The 22,518-nt window shown below is 36.0% G+C and overlaps 1 protein-coding gene and 1 pseudogene across 1 annotated transcript in view; both read left to right on the top strand.

The window, feature by feature from the left end:
• Positions 1–14,971, top strand: part of LOC125861760 (nuclear pore complex protein NUP205) — a 31,267-nt gene extending 16,296 nt beyond the window's left edge. The window contains exons 19-45 of the mRNA XM_049541619.1: positions 339–536; positions 1,053–1,171; positions 1,619–1,769; positions 3,003–3,115; positions 3,203–3,284; positions 3,457–3,543; positions 3,658–3,735; positions 3,860–4,063; positions 6,857–6,949; positions 7,033–7,146; positions 7,289–7,459; positions 7,565–7,620; positions 7,701–7,773; positions 7,873–8,063; positions 8,157–8,283; positions 8,417–8,494; positions 10,094–10,255; positions 11,302–11,472; positions 11,546–11,683; positions 12,062–12,205; positions 12,374–12,496; positions 12,616–12,711; positions 12,864–13,001; positions 13,081–13,181; positions 13,819–13,938; positions 14,017–14,116; positions 14,610–14,971. Of these exons, the coding sequence (XP_049397576.1) occupies positions 339–536; positions 1,053–1,171; positions 1,619–1,769; positions 3,003–3,115; positions 3,203–3,284; positions 3,457–3,543; positions 3,658–3,735; positions 3,860–4,063; positions 6,857–6,949; positions 7,033–7,146; positions 7,289–7,459; positions 7,565–7,620; positions 7,701–7,773; positions 7,873–8,063; positions 8,157–8,283; positions 8,417–8,494; positions 10,094–10,255; positions 11,302–11,472; positions 11,546–11,683; positions 12,062–12,205; positions 12,374–12,496; positions 12,616–12,711; positions 12,864–13,001; positions 13,081–13,181; positions 13,819–13,938; positions 14,017–14,116; positions 14,610–14,693 (3,312 nt within the window). The 3' untranslated portion in view covers positions 14,694–14,971. The remainder of the gene's footprint in view (positions 1–338; positions 537–1,052; positions 1,172–1,618; positions 1,770–3,002; positions 3,116–3,202; positions 3,285–3,456; positions 3,544–3,657; positions 3,736–3,859; positions 4,064–6,856; positions 6,950–7,032; positions 7,147–7,288; positions 7,460–7,564; positions 7,621–7,700; positions 7,774–7,872; positions 8,064–8,156; positions 8,284–8,416; positions 8,495–10,093; positions 10,256–11,301; positions 11,473–11,545; positions 11,684–12,061; positions 12,206–12,373; positions 12,497–12,615; positions 12,712–12,863; positions 13,002–13,080; positions 13,182–13,818; positions 13,939–14,016; positions 14,117–14,609) is intronic.
• Positions 14,972–16,992: 2,021 nt separating this feature from the next.
• LOC125862999 (putative late blight resistance protein homolog R1C-3) lies at positions 16,993–19,978 on the top strand (annotated as a pseudogene).
• The last annotated feature ends 2,540 nt before the right edge of the window (positions 19,979–22,518 follow it).

Here is a 22,518-nt window from a genome sequence, read left to right as displayed (position 1 = left end):
TTTTGATGTAGGTTTTCTTCTTTTGGTAATTGGCTTGTATACGAGGTTTCCATCAATTATTAATAAAGTTATTTACCTTGTCAAAAAAAGAAAGAAATAAGCCATAAATATTTGTGGGAAGAAATCGTCTCATCAAGGGTAAAATGGTAAGTGAAAAACTTAAATTGTTTCTAAAGTTAGAAAAGGTGTTCTTTTTGGGACAATTTAAAAAGGAAATTGTGCTACATAAAATGTGACAGTGGGAATAAGTATTTGCTAGTATTGCTATGCATTAAGTTACTATTGCCATACTTATTGTTGGCAACTCAGTTATGTAAAGTCTTTTTGCTGTTATGCAGGATTTTATGAGTGGTAAAACTGTGTTCCGGAATATCATGAGTATTCTTTCACCAGGAGTCAATTACCTAATTTCTGAAAGAACAAGTCAAATTTATGGGCAACTTCTGGAACAAGCTGTCCTCCTTTCTCTGGAAATTGTAAATCTCGTATTGGAGAAAGATTTAGCTGTGTCTGAGTATTGGCGTCCTTTGTATCAGGCAAGAATCTAAAACTTCATCTCGAGTTTCCTGCTTTTTCTTTTCAATAGCCTAAGCTCCACTGGAAGAAGCTGCTAACTTGAATGAATATAACCTCTTGCTAAATTTTTTGTAATCACTGTTTGCAGATTACACCCTATTACCAGTTGTAAAGTGTCATAATGGTTATTTATTTTCCAATTAGTTAAAACGATCTTAGGTTAGATGCTTTGACTTTGCCTTGGTATATGTAGTTATTCAATAATTGCCACTAGAAGCGTTGTTAAATGTTTAGTAAGTTACAGGTGTTTCAGGGAAGAACAAAAGTGAAATATTCTTATAGATGGAGAGTAGTGACATTAAGCGAATCAAACTTACTGCATTTAATATTCTTTAACTGATTCTGCTTTGTTCCATGTGAGCATGTTTACACACTACTCAAACTTATATGATTTGGTTGTAGTTGTTTGACTGCATGTTGTTGCCTTTCCCTTTGATGTCAGCTCATTGTCTAACTTCTGCTTCTTGTCTATGCAGCCTTTAGATGTCATTCTCTCACAAGATCAGATCCAAGTTGTGGCTTTATTAGAGTATGTTAGATATGATTTGCAGCCCCGTATTCAACAATCATCTATCAAAATAATGAACATCCTCAGGTAATCCTTTCATCCTCTTTTTTTTTTTTTTTTTCATTTCTACTCCCTTTGCCGCAAATCTTTGTGATTCTCCAAGTCCTGATTGTTCAAACAACATGATTAAATGTGTTGATTGAAGCTCCACTCCTTTGTGTCTCACTATTTCTTTTACCTATTCAAATAAGGGCATTTACCTTTTACAATACTTCTTTTAACCTTTATGGTACCATTTTAGATCTTCTTGATGCCATCAATGAAGCTACTTATTTCATAAAAGAAGGGCATTTACCTTTTACAGTTTTCCACATCTTCTCTTCCTTCTAATTAGTTTTTTATGGATAGCACAAACTATTCTAGTGCAACCTAAATAAGAAATGTGGCATCATATTAAGTATTAAGAAAGGATTGCATTGTGTCATGTTATCGCACCAATTTCTAATATCGATGATGCTTTTACGTGGATGGCAGTTCTCGCATGGTCGGGCTTGTTCAGTTGCTCTTAAAATCCAATGCTGCAGGGTGCTTGGTTGAGGATTATGCTGCCTGCTTAGAGTTGCGATCTGAAGAATGTCAAATTATAGAGGATTGCCGTGAAGATTCAGGTGTTCTCATACTACAAGTAAGTACTTGTTTCTAAGACCATAAGAATTGGACGATAGGAGATTTACTCTCTAGCAATATGTCTTGATCCCATATTCTTTAGCCATGTTTCACTGGAAGGATAGGAATGTCAGAGAAGGATGTTTAATTGAAAACTTTGAACGAGGTGGAGTCTGTCTTCTTTATTAGGTGGTATTGTACTGTGTAATTGTAAGTTGTAAATTTAATCCACTTAGACACTGTGCTATTAGGGGAACATGAACCTTCTAGTTTAACTTAAAAAAAAAGAACTTCCAATTACATTTTAAGAAGGTATTGCATTTCTATATGCAAATAATATAAGTTACTTGAGAAATCTATAAGTAAACACAATTGATAGCATCAATTGCCCAGAACTTGCTATAGTAATTGCATACGTTGCTAGAATAGAACTCCTAAACTCTTTATGAACAAGATATAATTAGAAATAGTAATACTGTGTGTGCCCTTGGAATGTCAAGATAAGTGCCTGCCTGCTATGATGTATTGTGAATTTCCCTAGTTAACTTTATAACTGGTTTCTGCTTTCAATTTCACATATTTCTGCATTCATATTTGTAACGTGTACATTTAATTTTCCTTACTAAATGTTACACCGTGTTTTCCTTATTCATGAGTTTCTTAAGTTCTGACCCTGATTTATATATTAGGCTTCCCTATTTCTTGTTTATTAATTTGAAGTTCTCTCTCTTTTTCTTTTTTTTTTGAAACGGGTAACTTAGTTCTCTCTCCTTTTTTCCGATAAGAATTTGAAGTTCTCTTTTTTCTCTTTAGGCAATCATAGTCTGTGGGTTCCTGAACTTGGGACATTAAGAAGAAATTAAGTTGTACCTTTTCCCAAAACTTCTGTTTCATCAAATGAGTTTGCCTAATCTCTTTGATTGGAAAAGGGATGTTCTTACTTAGGCGTCGGTGTAGCATGCTGCTATAGTCAAATACAGATGTATTTCTTCACTTACTTTTGTGCAATACGGCTTCGTATGTAGAAGTCATGTTTGATCTTTTGAGCACATAACATGACATGTAATGGTGCTAATTGTACATTCTTACCAGCATTAACTTGATGCTGACATTAATAAATTCATCCTTTTCTGATAATTTCTTTGGTGATGTTTTTTACTTATCAGAGCATGGATTTGGTCAAAGCTGGTGCTCTTTTCCTCTTAAATGTTGGTTACAATCATTGACTGATTCTCTGGTTCTACAATTGCAGCTGCTTATTGATAATATTAGCCGGCCTGCCCCTAATATCACACATCTATTACTCAAATTTGATGTCGATGGTGCTGTTGAGAGGACCGTGCTTCAGCCAAAATTTCACTATAGGTTTTATTTCAATTGATATATGTTATTTTAACTCCCGTGCTCCTTTGTTTTACTCAGGGAATTGAAATTTGTTCTTTCTAACTGCAGTTGCTTGAAGATCATTCTTGATGTGTTGGAAAAACTTCTGAAACCTGACATCAATGCTTTGCTCCATGAATTTGCATTTCAGGTTTGAGTGGTTTGATCATTGTATTGGGGTGTATATTCTTGTTTATTTGCCTTTTCATGTGAAAAAAGATTGTCTATTGACTTTAAGCTGCAGAGGCTGTCAGTCTATGTTCTTGGAAACTGCTATAAATCTTTGTACTTTTGGTGAGCTTATAATTGATTACTATATGCAGCTTCTTTATGAGTTATGTACCGATCCCCTGACTTGTAATCCTATGATGGATTTGTTGAGCACCAAAAAGTATTGGTTCTTTGTACAGGTGCGACTGTGTAGATTGAAATTATTTCTGTATATTACTTGCACATTTTTTTAAAAAAAATTCTCCCTCTTGATCAATATTTGTCTCAATTATTATTTAAATTTATCTTTACAGCATCTGGATTTAATTGGCATTGCTCCACTTCCCAAAAGAAATAGTAGTCAGGCACTTCGTATCAGTTCCCTTCATCAGGTCTGTTTTTGAGCTAGTGGTTCGTTTGTTCCTCTAATTATCTAGGTGAATTTGCTTCAAATATTTCTCCAATTTTGCTTACTTGATCTCATTAATTGGTTTCACATGTTCCTTATTTCTTCAGAGAGCATGGCTGTTGAAGCTGCTAACAATAGAATTGCATGCGGCTGATATGTCTAGTTCCACTCATCGAGAAGCTTGTCAAAGTATTTTATCTCAACTATTTGGAGAGGGAAATTTCGAACATGATGTTGATCTCGGAGTATCTTCCCCCTATAGTCAAATCAGTCCTGGAGTGAACGGAGCCAGAATGATTTGTAAATCTAAGGTAAAGTTATTACCGCTCACTGTTTCTTGAGTATTCAGGAATATGATTACATCCTCTCGTTTTTGCACTGATTCTCATTGTTATTAATGACACATTCCAAACATTTTATTTCATGCTTTTGTTTCCTGTATTTGCCGTGCCCTCTTGTCCCTCTCTCTGGCCATCTTTTACTATCACTTCTCATCATTTTATTTAACAAGTCAACAAGTTATTTGCCTTTTGTTTATATGAAGTCAAGCATTTGCTCAAACTCATTGAAACTCTCTAGTCTGAACTCTTATGTTTTCTTCTATTTTCATATTTATCTTGCTCTTAACATTTCTTTCACTTAAGTGGTGACATTGCCCAGATTGTTCCTGCCATAATCCGTAATCTACGTTCAATGTGTTCTTAACTTCTACCCCACCTCCATTATGATTTTTTTTTATAAAGTTAACATTTTATAAACAGAGAGATACACCAATAGTACAATTTCAGTAGTAATTACATCAGGAGTATAGAATAATGACCAAAAGAAACCATTACCTACAATCCTCCTAAATTCTCCAAAGAAGAAGTAATGTCCACCTCTTTGGGGAGGACGTGATTACACCAAAAATAAAAGAGTACTAGACAGTTCAACTTCCAACATTGGAAAGGGTTGCTCTTGTTTTCAAAGCATCTCAGGTTCTTTTCCTTACAAAATATCCGCCAGATGCATGCAGGGATCTTCCATCTCTCCTTGTGACATGATTTGTTGCCTTCTTTGTTCCAACTTGCTAGAACTTCTGATGTGTCTCTTGGCATAACCCAACTAATACCTCTAAAATTAAAAGAACATCTGCCACAGTTTCTGTCACCCTGCAGTGTATGAAGAGATGGTTTGTTGTCTCTATTTCAATTTCACAAAAAAAGCATCTGGATCATAACTGTCTACCCCACCTCCATTATGTATATCTTGATCATTTTCTGCTTCTTCGTCTGCACAGTTATGAGATATCTCCCAAACCACTTAGAGCAACCTTTCCTAAAGTTTCTCCCTTTTGTTGTTGATTCCCTCTTTTAGTCTGTAGAAGGTGTCATGTATAAGTTTCTCCCAAACCTGTGCATCTAATAAGAACTTTTGCTTCTATCGAAATATTTCTAATGCTTCTGCGGCTGCTATTTCAAACCTCTTGGTGGTTGTTTGCTTTGCAGACAATTTTTTTTGTTTTGACAAGGTTGAAGTTGTATTGATCAGCAACATGCTGGAGACCTCCAAAAAATGAGTTACAACATTCCCAACAACAAAAAACATCTACTAGATTACTAGTGTGGAGGGCACGTATTAAGGTTGTAGGTTAGTAGGGCTAGAGTGTTGTCCTCCCTTGCGAGAGTATGGGTTGTTAGCGTTTGTAGTAGTCCGTGCCTTTTTCTTGCAGTTCCTGTTTGTGTTACATATAGCCTTCTGGCTTTTAGTGCGTTTCACTTCTCTCATTGTTTTATTGATGTTGTTGTCCCCTGTTGATTAACTATCTTTCTTATTGGATGTGATGTTTTACACGATGTTTTTCTCGCCTTTTATTGGTTTTGATGTACTTGAGCTGAGGGTCTCTCGGAAACAGCCTCTCTACCTCTACGAGGTAGTGGCAGGGTCTGCGTACACTCCACCCTCCCCAGACCCCACCTAGTGGGATTTCACTGGGTATGTTGTTGTTGTTGTTGTTGTTCTATTCCTTCTTCTTTACACCAAAAATAAAAGGTTGTCATACACAACCATTTGACCTTCTCTAAAGGATTAGCCTTGTTTTCAAAGCACATACTGTTTCTCTCCTTCCAACATATACATGATGGTATATACTCCACCATTTTTCCTGAGTTTTACNCCCCCCCCCCGATCCAACAACTGAGTAAGTCTGCTGTGTGTTCGGGTATGGTCCACTCTGTTTGTGTTAGACCCAAAAATAAGTTCCATAATAATGTTGTCACTCTGCAGTGGAGGAACAAATGGTTATTAGTTTCCTCAGTTTCATTACAGAGAGAGCACCAAGAGAACGGACATAATTATTTTGGGATTATAATACATGATTAATAATTGTTGGATTGTGTACTTATGATTTGTTTCGTTCAATGGAATAATATGGATATATATGTATAATCCATGTTAGTTTGGTTTTGAACTGGATAAACTTAGATATATTTGTTTTCTAATGTTAACCTTGACCATCATAATATATCATTTGAGAAGGGCTTGCAGAAGGGTGATTTGTTTTATCCACGTCTGGCTAATCCATGATTGTTATCCTGCATTGGGTGTTGTATGAAAGCTTAAGCTATTAAGAAAAGAACACTTCTATTTACATAATTATGTCTTCAACATGTTCCCTCCTATGGGGCATGATTCTCTTTCATGAGCCAATTACATGAATTTTTTTTGGGTTTTAATAGTGGGTGGCAATGACCTTGACCCAGAATCTCTGCATTTTCTGGTACCATGTTGAAATGTCTTGCAACCGCATCTGAAACATCAAACAGTTAGAAAGAGCACACTTCTATTTATTTATGTCTTCAATATCGAAAGTGAATATTCAACCAAACAAAAGTATAAAACGTATCAAACTTAATACTGGTATTATTTTGTAATCCTGGTAACCAAATGAGCCCTTATTGTGGTATTCCTTTCTTGTCACTTGTGTTTTCTTCATAACTTTTTCAATTTATTTTAAATATTTTTTGGATTAGATCCTTTTTTTTTTTTTTGGATAAGTAAGATAAGTATCTTCTATTTTCATTATTAAAGAAAGTAAGAACAACTTCCATTGCATTTATGTATAGGTATTGGAGTTGCTTGAAGTTGTCCAGTTCAAATCTCCTGATACTGTGTTGAAATCTTCACAAGCAGTTTCAAGCGCGAAGTATGGGTTTCTGGTAGGAACCTTGTTAGGTTTGGAGCAGTTTTTCCTTGCTATTATTTTGAGGGAGTAGTCTTTTCATTCTCTGGCATTCTGCAGGCTGAAGATATACTTATCAATCCTGCTACTTCTGAAAAAGGTGGTGTTTATTACTACTCAGAACGTGGAGACCGTTTAATTGATCTAGCTGCATTTCGTGACAAATTATGGCAGGTACAGTATTTCTTTGCAATCCAGTTTTTCCTTTCTTTTGTCCCTTGTTTTATTTATAAGATCCCTTTTTGCCACGTGAGATTGTTTTTATCCATTGGAGGTGCTGCATAACCTTTCTTTTAAAATTTTATCCTTCTTTCAGAAATACAACTTGTTTAATCCCCAGCATAGCTCCTTCAATACTGAAGTTGAGCTAAATGAAATCCGAGATACAATCCAACAGCTGTTACGATGGGGTTGGAAATACAACAAAAATCTTGAAGAACAAGCAGCTCAGCTTCATATGTTAACTGGCTGGTCTCAAATTGTTGAGGTCACATTTCTTTTCCTTCGTCACTTGGTTCTCAATTCGTCGGTATGCTTTGCTGTAAGTGAGTGTGTTGGGCTAACATATTCTGTTATGCAATTTTTCTTCTAGGTTTCTGCCTCCAGCAAAATATCCTCTCTTCCCAACCGTTCTGAAATATTATTTCAGTGAGTGACCATTTTCGTTTTTTTTCTTTCTGTTTTGTTGCTAATCTGTGATCCCGTCTCACTTTTTCTTCCATGCCTAGGTTGCTTGATGCCTCTCTTGGTGCTTCTGGTTCTCCCGACTGCTCATTGAAGATGGCACTGATACTGACACAGGTTGTCCATTTCTCATCTTCTTAGTTTGTTGAAGTGGTGACATCATGTATTGCAGTTACCTCGATTATTATTCTTATTTTGCTTAAGATATTTGTGTAGGTTGGTGTCACATGCATGGCCAAACTACGTGATGAAAGATTCTTATGCCCTAGTGGTTTAAACTCTGATACTGTCACTTGTCTTGACATCATGATGACAAAACAATTATCTAATGGAGCATGCCATTCTATTCTATTCAAGCTTATACTGGCGATTCTTAGAAACGAATCATCAGAAGCATTGAGGAGGCGGTATAATGCTTCATATTTGATTAATCTATTCCTTTAGCTTTGCTGCAGTGAAAAGGAAGTCTCTGACTTTTGTTGTTTGTTTCTTGACTACAGCCAATATGCCTTGCTCCTTAGCTATATCCAGTACTGTCAACATATGCTTGATCCTGATCTTCCAACCACAGTAATGCAATTATTGACAATGGATGAACAGGAAAATGATGATCTGGATCTTGAAAAGGTTTTAAAATCTTCGTGGGGAAACTTCCCATTGGACCTCCCTATTGTTGTATTCTTACTGGATCAATTTAACACAATGACGTAGAGAGTTGTTATTTCATTCTCTCATTCTGTTCTATCTTAAACTTGAACAGATTGTCAAAGATCAGACTGAAATGGCACATGCAAATTTTTCAATAATAAGGAAGGAGGCTCAATCACTTCTAGATCTGGTGGGTAGCACATTTGAAATTGAATTCTTAATTTTGTTTGTTGTTTCTTCTGATGCTGATCTATATCGGGGATTGGGACCGGTAATGTGAACAAGCTCATATTGCCGGATTTAACTTCTCTCACTCATCTGCACAAGTTATTTTATTTAACGTATACCATTATTACTCTATTTCTCTACTTCCTGTGTTTATTGTTGAAGTGTGTGACTATCTCATCTAAAAGCTAAAACTGTTAGAGAGAGCACACTTTTTATTATTTAATTATATTCTCAACACGTCCTTTTATGTGTGGGCCTGATTCTTTTTCATGGGCCAAGCATGTGAAATTTGTTTTTGATATGGGTGGCGGTGAGATTCGATCTTAGGACCTCTATTTGCTCTGAAAAGCGACAAAAAGCGCGAAGCGAGGCGAGGCGCAAGCACTACACTTTTATGCTTTGAAGCGAGGCGCTGCTAAAAAAGCGAGCACTTCTGTAGGCGAAGTGAGAAGTGCGCTTAAAGCAAAGGCGACAAAAAGCGCGCTGTTAGGTTTTTATTTTTAACTTCTGTTAATACACTTGTCTGCTGCAACTCAAACACTTCCCTCTTCTTCTTCTGTGACTCAAACACATCTCAGCATTTGTTGCTGCAACAAACGATAAGTTCTTCCTCTCTTTTCTTCATCTTCTCTGGACTCTCTTTCAGGCTTTCAACGACTACTTCTAGGGTTTTCTTTCCGCTGTTATGCCCTGTTTTTTTACTTATTTTGGTTTTGCTGTTTGCATTTGCTTAATATGTTATGATTACACGGATTATTCATTATCTTTTATTTACTTTTTAATTTAAGAATTGAAAGATATGCTTAATATGTTATTTCTATTGAGTTCTTGGTTATTTATGTATGCATATTTGATATTTTTTATTTTTGTACTGAATAACGCTTTAGTAGAAAAAAGCGTGCGCTTCGCTTCACGCTTCGGTGAAGCAAGCGCTCGTCGCTTTTTTCTACTTCTCGCTCTCCAAAACACTGTCTGATACCAAGTTGCAGTGTCTACCATCTCATCTAAAAACTCAAGTTATTAGAGAGAACACACTTTTATTAGTTAATTGTATTCTCAACACACCTCCTAATGTTAAATTAGGTTTTGGGCCTAACTCACACCCCAAAAGTTAAGCTCAAATGGAGAAGGATTGCCCAAGCCTTATAAGGGGTCTACCCATATCATTAACCACCAATGTGAGACTTTTGTCATTCTTTAACATCCCACCTCACACCCGGTGCTTAGCATCTAGTGCGTGGGAAATTTAAATTTCAGGGGTCCAACATTGGGTGAGATGGGTCTTGCCTCCTACCAGGTTGAAGTGTGTGACTATCTCATCTAAAAAGTTAAGATGTTAAAGAGAGCATTCTTTTGTTAATTAATTATATTCTCAACAATTATCAAATTCATCTACTTTGTACTCGATCAAACTTTAAAAATTGATTTCCTGTTCCTTTTCCTCTGTATCTAACACATTATGGCTCTATATTTTCCTTTTGCATTTTGAAGTGTATATGTATCACAATTGCGTTCTTCCTGTGCTAGCTTACCATGCTTTTTTGTTTTATTCTAAAAACAGATCATAAAAGATGCAACCCATGGCAGTGAATCTGGAAAGACTATCTCGCTCTATGTTTTGGATGCTTTAATTTGCATTGATCATGAAAAGTTTTTCTTGAGTCAACTGCAAAGCAGAGGCTTTTTAAGGTCTTGCCTTATGAACATCAATAACTTTTCTCAGGTACTTGATACATTACCCCCCATAATATCTCTGTTGATATCTGGCTTTCTTGCCTTTACTCCCTGTTGTAGCATCTGATCTCTTCTCCTCTAAATTTTTTTTAGGGTGTACAATCTCTTCAACTAAATTTCATGTTTCCATTATTTCTTCTAGTTTCACATTATGCCTGCCAACATTTTTCTCTGTCAACTATTTATTAGCAACTTGTAATATTCTGTACTTATAGTAGGTTCACTCTGAGTATCCTTGCTATTTCATGTATTTACTCTGTATTCACTTCCATGGCTGTGCATCATATTTTAAACTGAAATGTAATTCACTGATATATATTTTTACTCTTTTTAATCATTGTGTTTTTTTATTTTGTTTTTTCATTCAAGCCCACATTTAAGTTGTGCGTTGTGCTTAAAGCTCTAATAGACCTAGAGCGCTTTTTAGAGCTTTTCACCTTTGACAAGGCTGAAGCATATGAGTATTTGGTATTACCTTCAGTAGATATGTCAACCACACAAATAAAAAGGTTGTGTTTCTTTTGATGTTGATAATGTTTTACCTTTATTTTGGATCTTTATTAAAAGAACTTTGCATTTTTTTGGTTGTGTAAGTGAGTCTTTGTTTGCGAAGTGCGCTAATGGGTAAAAAGATGTAAACAAAGGAAAATCAATGATAATGTCAGAGTTCATGCGGCCTCATTAGGGGGTGTATTTCTCCTTTGGAATGTGTATTAACTTTCCACTCTGATGGAAACCCTCTCCATGCATTCATTTGCATGCAATATGTTGTGTAGTTTTTTTTTTTAATATACTTTTCATGTGTTTAAAAAGTTCAATTGGCATTTCCCATCAGGATGGTGGCCAATCATGATTATGTTAGAGCTCATGTGGCCTCATTAGGGGGTGTATTTCTCCTTTGAAATGCGTATTAACTTTCCAATCTGATGGAAACCCTCTCCATGCATTAATTTGCATGCAATACGTTGTTTAGTTTTTATTTTTTTAAATCTACTTCTCGTGGGTTTTAATAGTTCGATTGGCATCTCCCATCAGGATGGTGGGCTCTCTTTAGAGTCAATGCAGCGTGTCTGCACTCTTGAAGCGGAACTTGCTCTTCTTCTGAGAATTAGCCACAAGTATGGTAAATCTGGGGCCCAGGTGCTTTTTTCAATGGGTGCATATGAGCACATATCTGCCTGTAAGGCACTGAATATGCAATTGAAGGTATTTTTTCTTCTCTTCATGTGATTTAGTTTGCAATATTCCCTTTGATTAAATTGTTACAATCTTTTACCAGGGAAGCTACCGGCGCATGGATGGCAAATTTGGAAGAGAACTGTCAGTTGATATTGATAAACAGCGAATGATAATAGCTCCAATCTTGAGATTGGTGTTTTCACTTACTTCATTGGTTGATGCATCTGAATTTTTTGAGGTGTGCTTCGTTTCTTCATTAAAATGCAGTATAATGTTGTAAAGACATGTAAAAATATCAAAAACTTTGACTTTACAATGAAATATTTTTAATTTCAAAAAGAATGTTGTAAAGACATGTAAAAATATTTCATTTTAAAGTCAAAAGTTTTTTATAGCGTATGGTGCTTAAAATTCTTGTTCTCTGACAAATAATCTTTTGTAGAAAGAAACAATGAGTTATCCTTAATGGTTGTTTCAACTAATTATATAGTTCTAGAATATGAAATATCTGAATGCACTTCTGGCAATTTGGCACTTATGCAAGATGTTTACCATATTTTAAAAGAGTCCTCTTTCTCTCGCGATCTGTCATTTTAATTACGTGGGTGACTAGCAGGTTAAAAATAAAGTTGTGCGTGAAGTCATTGAATTTGTAAGAAGTCATCAATTACTTTTTGATCAAATCCTCCGAGAAGATCTTTCTGATGCTGATGACTTGACAATGGAACAAATAAATCTGGTTGTTGGCATACTTACAAAGGTACATATGCGTACAGTTTGTTTGGCATACTGTCGTTTAGGTGGATTTCAATTCCATTAATGGTTATATTACTGATGATATTTTAGCCATTTAAATTGCCACTTGCTAGTCTTGCCTCTATAACTAACACTTTTTCTCAACTAACTTTTTAACTGTATTTCTGTGTAGATTTGGCCATATGAAGAAACCGATGAATATGGTTTTGTTCAAGGGATTTTTGTGATGATGCGTTTTCTTTTCTCTCGTGAGCCAGACTCTTTTATTACAAACCAATCCATGCATTTTCAGGAGGTAATAAGAATTTTCAGGTTTAGCTTGATTGTGTATTATTGAGGCAAGATGTATATAGCGGTGAAGCTTGTATAGTCATAGACCTTCTCAGTTTTGTTTCCTTTTGTATGTATTATCAGGAACGGCGGAAGGCAGAAATGAATGCATCTCGTCTTTGCTTTAGCCTGAGTTCTTATCTCTGTTTTCTTGTTACGAAGAAGTCTTTAAGATTGCCGGTACATCAAAATTGACTTGTTTAATTATTTTCCTGCTTATTAACTTTTAAATTAACGGTTAGGCATGGAATGCTTATGTCCTTTTCTCTTGCTGGTGCCTTGATAAATTTTTTTGGCACGTGTCACAATTTTGTTCACTCTATTTGGATCAGGTCTCAGATGGTCGAATGGACTATCGCACTTCTGCTGGTCAGCAACAGCCAACCTTGAATTTACTTGGTTTTCTTCTCAACTCGCTGACTACAGCATTGGAAAGAGCTACTGAGGACAGATATTTACTGCTTAGCAAGGTGAAAGATATGTGTTTTGGCTACTGAATAAAGAATTAATATTTGATTATCTGAGCTCTAAATCTCTTCATTATCCCAGATTCAAGACATAAATGAACTATCAAGACAGGAAGTGGATGAAATCATCAATATGTGTGTTCCCAAGGGTTGTATTTCGTCGTCCGAGAACATTCAGAAAAGGTATATGTAGCTTCATGTAATACAATTCCAGGAGAGTTTTGCTCGTCTAGTTATGAGATGTCTGATTTAGATTATTAAAACTCAACATAGTAGCTGGAGGGTGGCGGGTCGTAGCCACATATAGTAAAGGTTGGGTGGTCAGTTGAACACCCTTCGTCGAAAATTTATAGTGTATGTAGAGAGTAACCTTCCTATTAGTACAACTCCATCTGTCCAAATCATGTTTTCTGGTCATCTCCTTTTTGATTGCTGATACAGACGACAGTTTATTTGCAACCATCCTAAGTGGCAGTGATGACCGCACCTAAAGAATAACACTACTACAACTGTTTTACTCAAGTAATTACTTGTATCCAGACATAATGTCTCCCTAAAATTTCTTTAATATCCAAGGCACAAAAATAGATCCGGTTTGGTGGTCAAATCATAGGAAGTACACTCAATTTTTATTTCATTAATCTTTAATGCAATATGTGGATTTTGTTGACCATCACATGTATGATGTATAGTCATATGCTTAATCTTGCAATTGTTGTGCTGATTGGATGATCTACATTGCTTAGAGGTTAATGATTATCATGCTTTAAATCCCTTTAGTATGCTAATCTGACTAATTTTCTGATTGGTTATATTCCAGGAGATATGTCGCAATGTTGGAGATGTGCCAGATTGTTGGAGATAGGAATCAACTTATGACACTATTGCTTTTACTAGCGGAAAACGTGATGAATATTATCCTTGTTCATTTTCAGGACAGGTACGATATTTATGACACTTCTCTTTCGTTCATGGCTATGCAAATTCTGCTTGGTTTAACTTCTACTGGGCATTGCAGTTCTTTTGAATGTGGCACCAAACCCTACTCAAAAGACGACTTGAATGTGCTATGTGGAAAGTTAATTTCAGCTTTGGAGAGGCTTGAATTACTAAGCGAGGTATGCTAACAGTAACTCTTATCTTATGATATAGTCGTAAGTAAGTCTTTAAGATTACCAATCCTCTCTAAGGGTGTGTTTGATCGGTCAAAATGTTTTGGAAAACATTTTCTTTAGGAAAACAAGTATCTTAAAAATGAGGAAATGACTTCCCTAATAGTAATTGGGAACCAAGCTCCATTGGCCCTTGGGATTACTTTTTTACAACATACCCAGTAGTCGCACAAGTGGGCTCTTGGGAGGGTGAGGAGTATGCAGATCCTGCCCCTGCCTTTTTTTTTTTTTTTTGGGGGGTGGGGGGTGGGGGTATAGGGAGGCTGTTTCTAATGGGAACTTTCGATTATAAAAAAAAAACCTTGTAATATTTCTCTTGTTCGGCCATGTTTTGCATTATGTAAATTTTTGATACCTGCATGGCCAATGCTTGTTATATTTCTCCTTTTCTGTAATTTTGGGATTTAACATTTCATTTTAATATTTTTCTTGTTTGCAGGATAAAACAGGTCATGACCTTAAAGTGTTTCGAAGATTAGCTAGTTCTCTGAAAGAAATATCGATTCAGAAGTCACCTGTTTGACTGGCCATCTCCCTCTTTTGTTCTTTCCTAAGTATAGGGGGTATGAAGAATTTGGTTGAGTTGTAATGTAATTGTATATTATCTTTTATATAGTGCTTGTCCTATATTTTTTTAATCCTCCAATCTGTTGTACATATTGCATATCATACTACGGCCTCTATTGGGCAATTTAGCTATTCCCATTTCTGAGTTTTTTTTTTTGGGATCGTATTATTGTGCATTTACTGTTCAGAATGTTTTATTGTGCGTATTTGTAGTATTTTGTCATGACCTTGTTATTTTTTTCCGAATTGCATTGAACTATTTTTTCTTGAGCTGAGGGAATATCAAAATTAATCTCTCTACCTTCAAGGTAGAGGTAAGCTATGTGTAGACTCTATCCTTTCCCGATCCCATTTTATGGGATTGCATTGGGTGTGTTGTTGAATTCTAAATGTTATAATCCATCAGAACTACTATTGGTTAAATAGACGGAAGAAAAAACTTGTTTCTTCATGACCATTAAGTTTAATTATTGGACGTGATAAACCATTAGTCTAATATATCTATGAATTGGAATCCACTTATAAGACGGATAATCAAGACTTTATATATGGTCCTTGATCCTTTATGCATATCGCTTTGTGTAATCTCAACATTCTATGTGCTTTTCTAAGCAAGACTTTTCAATAACTTTGTTTTACTAAGTTCAATATTAGTTGAGATTAGTCATCTTTTATCTCTTTCAATGTAACAACAATCATATTGGGTTCATGGTAGTATTTACCTCTTATAAATTTGCAATAATGTTCAAGTATTATTGCATGGAAATATTTACCTATACACAATTGCCTCTCAACATGGCTTGGAGCCTGAGAATATGATGGTTGGCCATGAAAATAAATTTGAGATCAAATTACTGGAGGAGCAAGAGAAGTAGTAGTTGTCTCAATTGTAGGGATGGAGGGAGACAACTTTGGCTAACAAAACTACACTGATTCATTCATTATGTTTTGCTTTTACATTTGTGCAAAAGGCATTGTTTCACAAGAGTACTACTGTGTGAGAAATGTACTTCTAGGCCTTCTTTCTTCGATGAGGAGCAAGATGATGGACAACTAGAAGACCGACTTCAAAAGCTTCTAAAAGGCAGGAGGTACTTGGTAGTCATTGATGACATATGGACTACAAAAGCTTGGGTTGATATGAAAAACTGTTTCCCGGACTGTAACAATGGGGAGTTGAATACTCCTGACAACTCGGAATATGGAGGTGGCTGAATTTGCTAGCTCAGGTAAGCCTCCTTATCAAATGTGCCTCATGAATTTTGATCAAAGTTGTAGTTTATTATATGAAAAACCGTTCTCCCCCTGAATTTGAACAACTAGGAAACATTGGTGGTTTTCACCAATGTTGTTTGCATACTTTTATACTTCAGCTTCCATATTAACTAAATTCGAGGACCTTAGATTAACATATTATGCCTGCATTGGCGAGGAGTGGAAAGTAGTTGATGAGGGATTTCCTCGCTGCCTGCATTTGGTACTGGAGAGCCAGTTCTGATCACTTTCCGTGCCTTGAACGACTATTTCTTAAAAGTTGCAGGAATAATTCAGATTCAATGCAGATATAATGCCTTAGATTCAAATTTTGGCTTAGCCTCTGCCATTTGCCAACCGTGCTTTGTTGTGTGAATAACCAGAAAAATAGAAACTAAATGAGCTTGGGTAACTTCTGTGCTGATTTCTTGGCCAACACAGGGGCTTTAGCAGAAACAATACTGTAAGTTCTTTTTCCTCCAATTTTACTCTGCACACATTGATAGGCAGTCGAAGAAGATGGCTTTAATTTTCGTTTAACTAAAAAGTTTATCTCTTTTGTTGGAAGTTTATTGATATTTCAAACAAAATTTACACTAAGAATATTGTCGATTTTTCGTGGATATTTTTTCGACTATTTGAATTAGCAAGTGTGAAACTAAAACTAGAGTTGGACTTCCAGCTGGTTGATAGAGACTAGAGCAGAATACTGGACCAAGCTGGAAATGTGGGGGAAGTTAACTTGTCTCAGGAAATAATTAAAAGAAAGATTTTTGCACTTTCTGTTTTCATACTGAGCCATTCTGCTTCTTCTCTGTGCAGAAACTCCCTATTTTTATCACACATAAGAGAGAAAAAGCAAAATCATGTTCAAGAAACTAAAAATTCAAAAAAGGAGTACTAAGTGGTCACCAGCCTACCATTGTCTTGCAGTCTTCTAAAGTCAAGACCACTTATAATGTGAAGAAAACCATTTCCCTTCCATAGCAAACACACCTTAAAAGAGTGTCCTTTGCTCTCTTTGTTTGTTTCTAAAAAAAAATTCCCAACAGCAAGTGACATGGCTTATGCTGCTATTACTTCTCTTATGAGTACCATACAACAATCAATGGAATTAAGTGGATGTAATTTGCAATCATCCTATGAAAAGCTTGAATCCTTGAGAGCTATTATGGAGAAATCATGCACGATAACGGGTGACCTTGAGGCATTAACAAGCTTGGAAGCTGAAATTGCAGAGGTAGCCTACAGCACAGAAGATATGATTGAATCGGAATCAAGAAAAGTTTCCTTAGTAAAAACCTCGGTTACACGAAGAATAGATTTTTGGGAACTTTGTTTCTCCCTGAAACAAGCAGTAGAACACATTGGTTCCACAATGAACAAGTGGAAGGAAATGCAGAACAAGTACAACAATATCAAAGACCTCAAAGTACAAAACATGTCTCTTGGCGATGTCTCTTGACTTGCTGTAGAGACTGAGAATGTGATGGTTGGCCATGAAAATGAATTCGAGATGATGCAGGATCAAATTGCTAGAGGATCAAATGAGCTAGAAGTTGTCTCAATTGTCAGGATGGGAGGCATTGGCAAGACAACTTTGGCTAACAAAGTTTACAGTGATCCATTCATTTATGTCTCGCTTTGACATCCGTGCAAAAATGACTGTCTCACAAGAGTATTGTTCAAGAAATGTACTTCTAGGCCTTCTTTCTTCTGTAAGTGGAAAGGCTGATGAACTTTATGAGAAGCAAGATGATGGACAGCTAGCGGACCGACTGCAAAAGCTTCTGAAAGGTAGGAGGTACTTGATAGTCATTGATGACATATGGACTACAGATTCTTGGGATGATGTAAAACTATGTTTTCCAGACTGTGACCGTGGAAGCCGAATACTCTTGACTACTCGGAATATGGAGGTGGCTGAATATGCTAGTTCAGGTAAGCCTCCTTGTCAAATGCCCCTCATGAATTTTGATGAAAGTTGGAGCTTATTGTTCGAAAAGGTCTTTGTGAAAGATAATTTTCCCCCTGAATTTGAACAACTTGGTAAACAAATTGTATTAGAATGCAAAGGATTGCCTCTAACTATTGTTGTCATTGCTGGACTTCTATCAAAAGTTGGTAAAACATTGAATGAGTGGACAAGTGTTGCCAAGAATGTAAGTGCTATGGCAAGCATAGATCTTGATATCCAATGCATGAGAGTGTTGTCTTTAAGTTACCATCACTTGCCACGTCACCTAAAATCGTGTTTTCTGTATTTTGCAATCTTTCCAGAAGATAAATTAAATTTTTGTCAATGAACTTATGGAATTATGGACTGTGGAGGGATTTTTGAAGGTAGAAAAGACGAAAACCATTGAAGAAGTGGCGGAAACATGTCTAAAAGATCTTATAGATAGAAGTTTAATTTTCATTCACCATTTCACTTTTGATGGAAAAATCAAGAGTTGTGGAATGCATGATGTGACACGTGAACTCTGCTTGAGAGAAGCTCGAAACATGAATTTTGTGAATGTTATCAAAAGGAAGAATGATCGAAATCCATGTGCTCAATTCATAAACTTTTCCTCCAAGAGTAGAGGTCGGATCAGTATTAAAGATGCCAGTACTGAAGAAATAGTTAGGTGTCATAATAGTGAGGCCCGTTCTGTTTTCATTTTTCATAGACACCTTAGGCCAGATTTGTTGTGTTTCAAGCTAGTTAGAGCACTGGATCTTGCCTCGTTGACGTGTCTTACTTTTCCGAGTTGGATACTTAACTTAATGCACTTAAGATACCTAGCTTTGAGTCTTTATCTACAGGTTTGGATTAATCCCTCATCAGTAGACATTCCTCCATCAATGGCTAGCCTACATTATCTGCAAACTTTTATACTTAAGCTTTCGAATCCTGAGGCCTCGCAAAATGATCATTTCATATTACCATCAGAAATTTTGACAATGCCTCTATTGAGTCACCTCTGTTTGGACTGGAATTACTTGTGTTATCTTGAGCCTACAGAGAAAAGTTTGGTTTTGAAGAATTTGCAATGTCTGTTCGGGTGGAATCCTCGTTATTGTACTTCTTCTGTCTTTAGACTGATGCCCAATTTAAAAAAGTTGTACATCTGTGGAGTACACCAGGACTACAAAGTATAAGCAATGACAGTGTCTTTCAAGATCTTTGCTACTTAGATCAGCTCCAAGAATTGAAATTTCAGATAAAAAAGGTGTACAAAAAAAAAAGAGAGAGCTCGCCGAGTTGGTCATCCAGGTAGGGGAATATTGAAGAGGTTTCCACCTTTGATCCTACCTCCTCCAGATGCTTTTCCCCAAACCTTAAGAAGTTAGCTTTTACGGGGACTTCTTTGCGGTGGAAGGATTTGAGCATTGTTAGTAAGTTGCCCAATCTCGAGGCCCTTAAACGATCATATGATGCCTGCAAAGGCAAGGAATGGGAAGTAGTTGGGGAAGGTTTTCCTCATTTGAAGTTCTTGATACTAAAACGATTGGAGATTCAGTGTTGGAGAGCTAGTAGTGATCACTTCCCATGCCTTCAACGTCTATTCGTCAAATCATGCTGGTGTTTGGATTCAATACCTCAAGATTTTTCAGAAATAACTGCACTTGAGCTAATTGATATAAGCAGTTGTACAGAACCTGTTGGAATTTCCGCCAAGCAGATTCAACAGGACATTGAAGACAACTACGGAGCATCTGTTGAAGTCCGTATCAGTTAGACCTCTAAGACATTTCTGCTTCAACTGAAAATATGTCTTACTGATATGGAACTCAACAAATTTTGCATAATTGTCTCCAATATCCTGTTGAATCTGCTTGGCAGAATTGTCACAACATAGTTTGAACAGCTGCTTATATTCAATATATGAGATAAGTAACATCTTGTGAATATCTGTAACAAACTTTTCTGCTTTTTTCCTGTTTGTAGCCAATGATATTGCTCCTACAGTAAATCAAAACATGCATAATTTGATTGAATTGAAATTTGAATGGTTTATTCAGAAGAACAAGAGTCAATTAGGACTTCTAAGATTTGTATAAGATCACTAGCATGAAGTGATCCTCTATGCTTCATACCTCCCTATAGCGTGAATCGTCTCTTAAATATTTCACTGAAAAGAAAAAAGGAACAAGATGGCTACTCAAAAGGCGAACGTCTCAGTATCAAGAACTTCAAGCTAGAAAACCTTAATCAACTACTTCTCACTCCAACTTATAAAACGATCATCTAGACATCTCCAAACGTTTGAGATTTGGTGGGGACGAGTTGAAGTGTCTAGACGTCCATTCTCAAAATTGGAGTGTTTAGTTGTCAGTTGAGCTCAAGTTAAGGTGTCTATCTATTATGCCTAAAAAAAATATACAAGACTAACACTACAAAAGCTTGGGTTAAAAAATAAGTTAAAAAAATGGTGTGGCTTCAAGTATTATTGCATGGAAATATTTACCTATACACAATTGCCTCTCAACATGGCTTGGAGCCTGAGAATATGATGGTTGGCCATGAAAATAAATTTGAGATCAAATTGCTGGAGGAGCAAGAGAAGTAGTAGTTGTCTCAATTGTACTTGGTAGTCATTGATGACTTATGGACTACAAAAGCTTGGGTTGATATGAAAAACTGTTTCCCGGACTGTAACAATGGGGAGTTGAATACTCCTGACAACTCGGAATATGGAGGTGTGAATTTGCTAGCTCAGGTAAGCCTCCTTATCAAATGTGCCTCATGAATTTTGATCAAAGTTGTAGTTTATTGTATGGAAAACCGTTTTCCCCCTGAATTTGAACAACTAGGAAACATTGGTTTTCGCCAATGTTGTTTGCATACTTTTATACTTCAGCTTCCATATTAACTAAAAGATTTATATGTCGCCACTAAAAGATAGAATTAGTGGCAAGTTTCGTCGCCACCAAAAGATTAAAGACAGAATTAGTGGCAAGTTTTGTCGCCACCAAAAGATAAGTATGTCGCCACTAAAAGATAGAATTAGTGGCAAGTTTCGTCGCCACCAAAAGATTAAAGACAGAATTAGTGGCAAGTTTTGTCGCCACCAAAAGATAAATATGTCGCCACTACAAGACAGAATTAGTAAAGTCTTGTCGCTACCAAGAGATTAATATGTCGCCACTAAGAGATTGAAGTAGTGGCAAGTTATGTCACCACTAAAGATTAATATGTCGCCACGAAAAGATTGATATATCGGCACTAAAAGATTGAATTAGTTAGGAGTGAGTATCGGTCGGTTCGGTTCGATTCTAAATATTATCGGTTTGGTTTTAAGTATTATCGGTTTGGTTTATCAGTTTTTGGTTTTTAAATATGCTAAACCGATAACCAAACCAATAAGATATTTGTTATCGGTTTTCAATTTATCGATTTTGGTCTTTAATGGTTCGATTTTTGGTTAACCAATAAGAAAACGATTTCAAACAAATATATGACTTGTCCAACAATTTAATGCGAAATAAAAAAGAGAGAAATCTAATTCTTCATTGAGTGCAAAAATTCTGCTTAGTGTAGTAAAAGTATAACAAATACTCATAATTCACAACCCTAGTTGTTGCCTAACCTTTGTTGTCATCGTTCTTAGTTCTTTAGGTTTTTGACGTTGTGAATCTAAAGACTAAAGTGATACTAAAACTTAAAGGATAAATGCAGAGAGCAGAGTTAATTAAGTAATGTTAATTGTGAAGGGTCCTTATAGTTATAGTCTAAAATAGTGATTATATTAAGGGGAAAAGGTCAAATATGCCCCTAAACTATGCGAAAATGTCTAAATATACCCTCCGTTTGAAGTTTGGCTCATCTGTGCCCTCGCCGTCCAACTTTTCGCTCATATATGCTCTTGTAGACGTTAGTTGCTTTGCTGGAAATAACCAACTCATTTTTCTTTTCTTTAAATAACAAATGAAATTGTCACATCCCCTTTTAATTACCACGTGTCATTTATTTATATATATATATATATATAATGAATACACCTCTTTTAAATAGGATATCCAATCCGTAAATCCTATCCAACCCAAATTTCTTTGGTGGATATTTCACATAAGCCGACAAATCATAACTAACCCAAATCCCTTTGGTCGGAGAAACGACATCTCCAACCAAACCCATCGCTTTCTCCAGGGGCGTATACAGGAGGGGGTCACCGGGTTCACGTGAACCCATGGTCCCCTCCCAAAATCATATATAGTAGTGTTATATTTTTTAAAAATATTTAAATATAGATGCGTGAACCCAGACTCGAAGTATCATATAATGTAGTACGATGATGATTGGGTGCACCTCTCTGGGTGAGGTTAGAAATTTGAATCTTTTATCTATCTTGTTTTAGTTTTCTTTCTAAGATTTTGTAACTGGTTTGGATAAATAAAAGTTAATTTTGGACCTATGATTTTAAAATTTTAATGGTTTTCAGTAAAAAGAATCTAACCGATCAAATTTATGTCTTAGATCCACCTTTTTATAATAGTGCACCCATTATCTATAAATCCTGAATACGCCTCTGGCTTTCTCC

Source organism: Solanum stenotomum, chromosome 4, assembly GCF_019186545.1.
Source record: "Solanum stenotomum isolate F172 chromosome 4, ASM1918654v1, whole genome shotgun sequence".
In the NCBI taxonomy this organism is placed as follows: Eukaryota; Viridiplantae; Streptophyta; class Magnoliopsida; order Solanales; family Solanaceae; genus Solanum; species Solanum stenotomum.
Note: the sequence above shows the minus strand (reverse complement) of the source record. Positions and strands in the feature narration are given on the sequence as shown.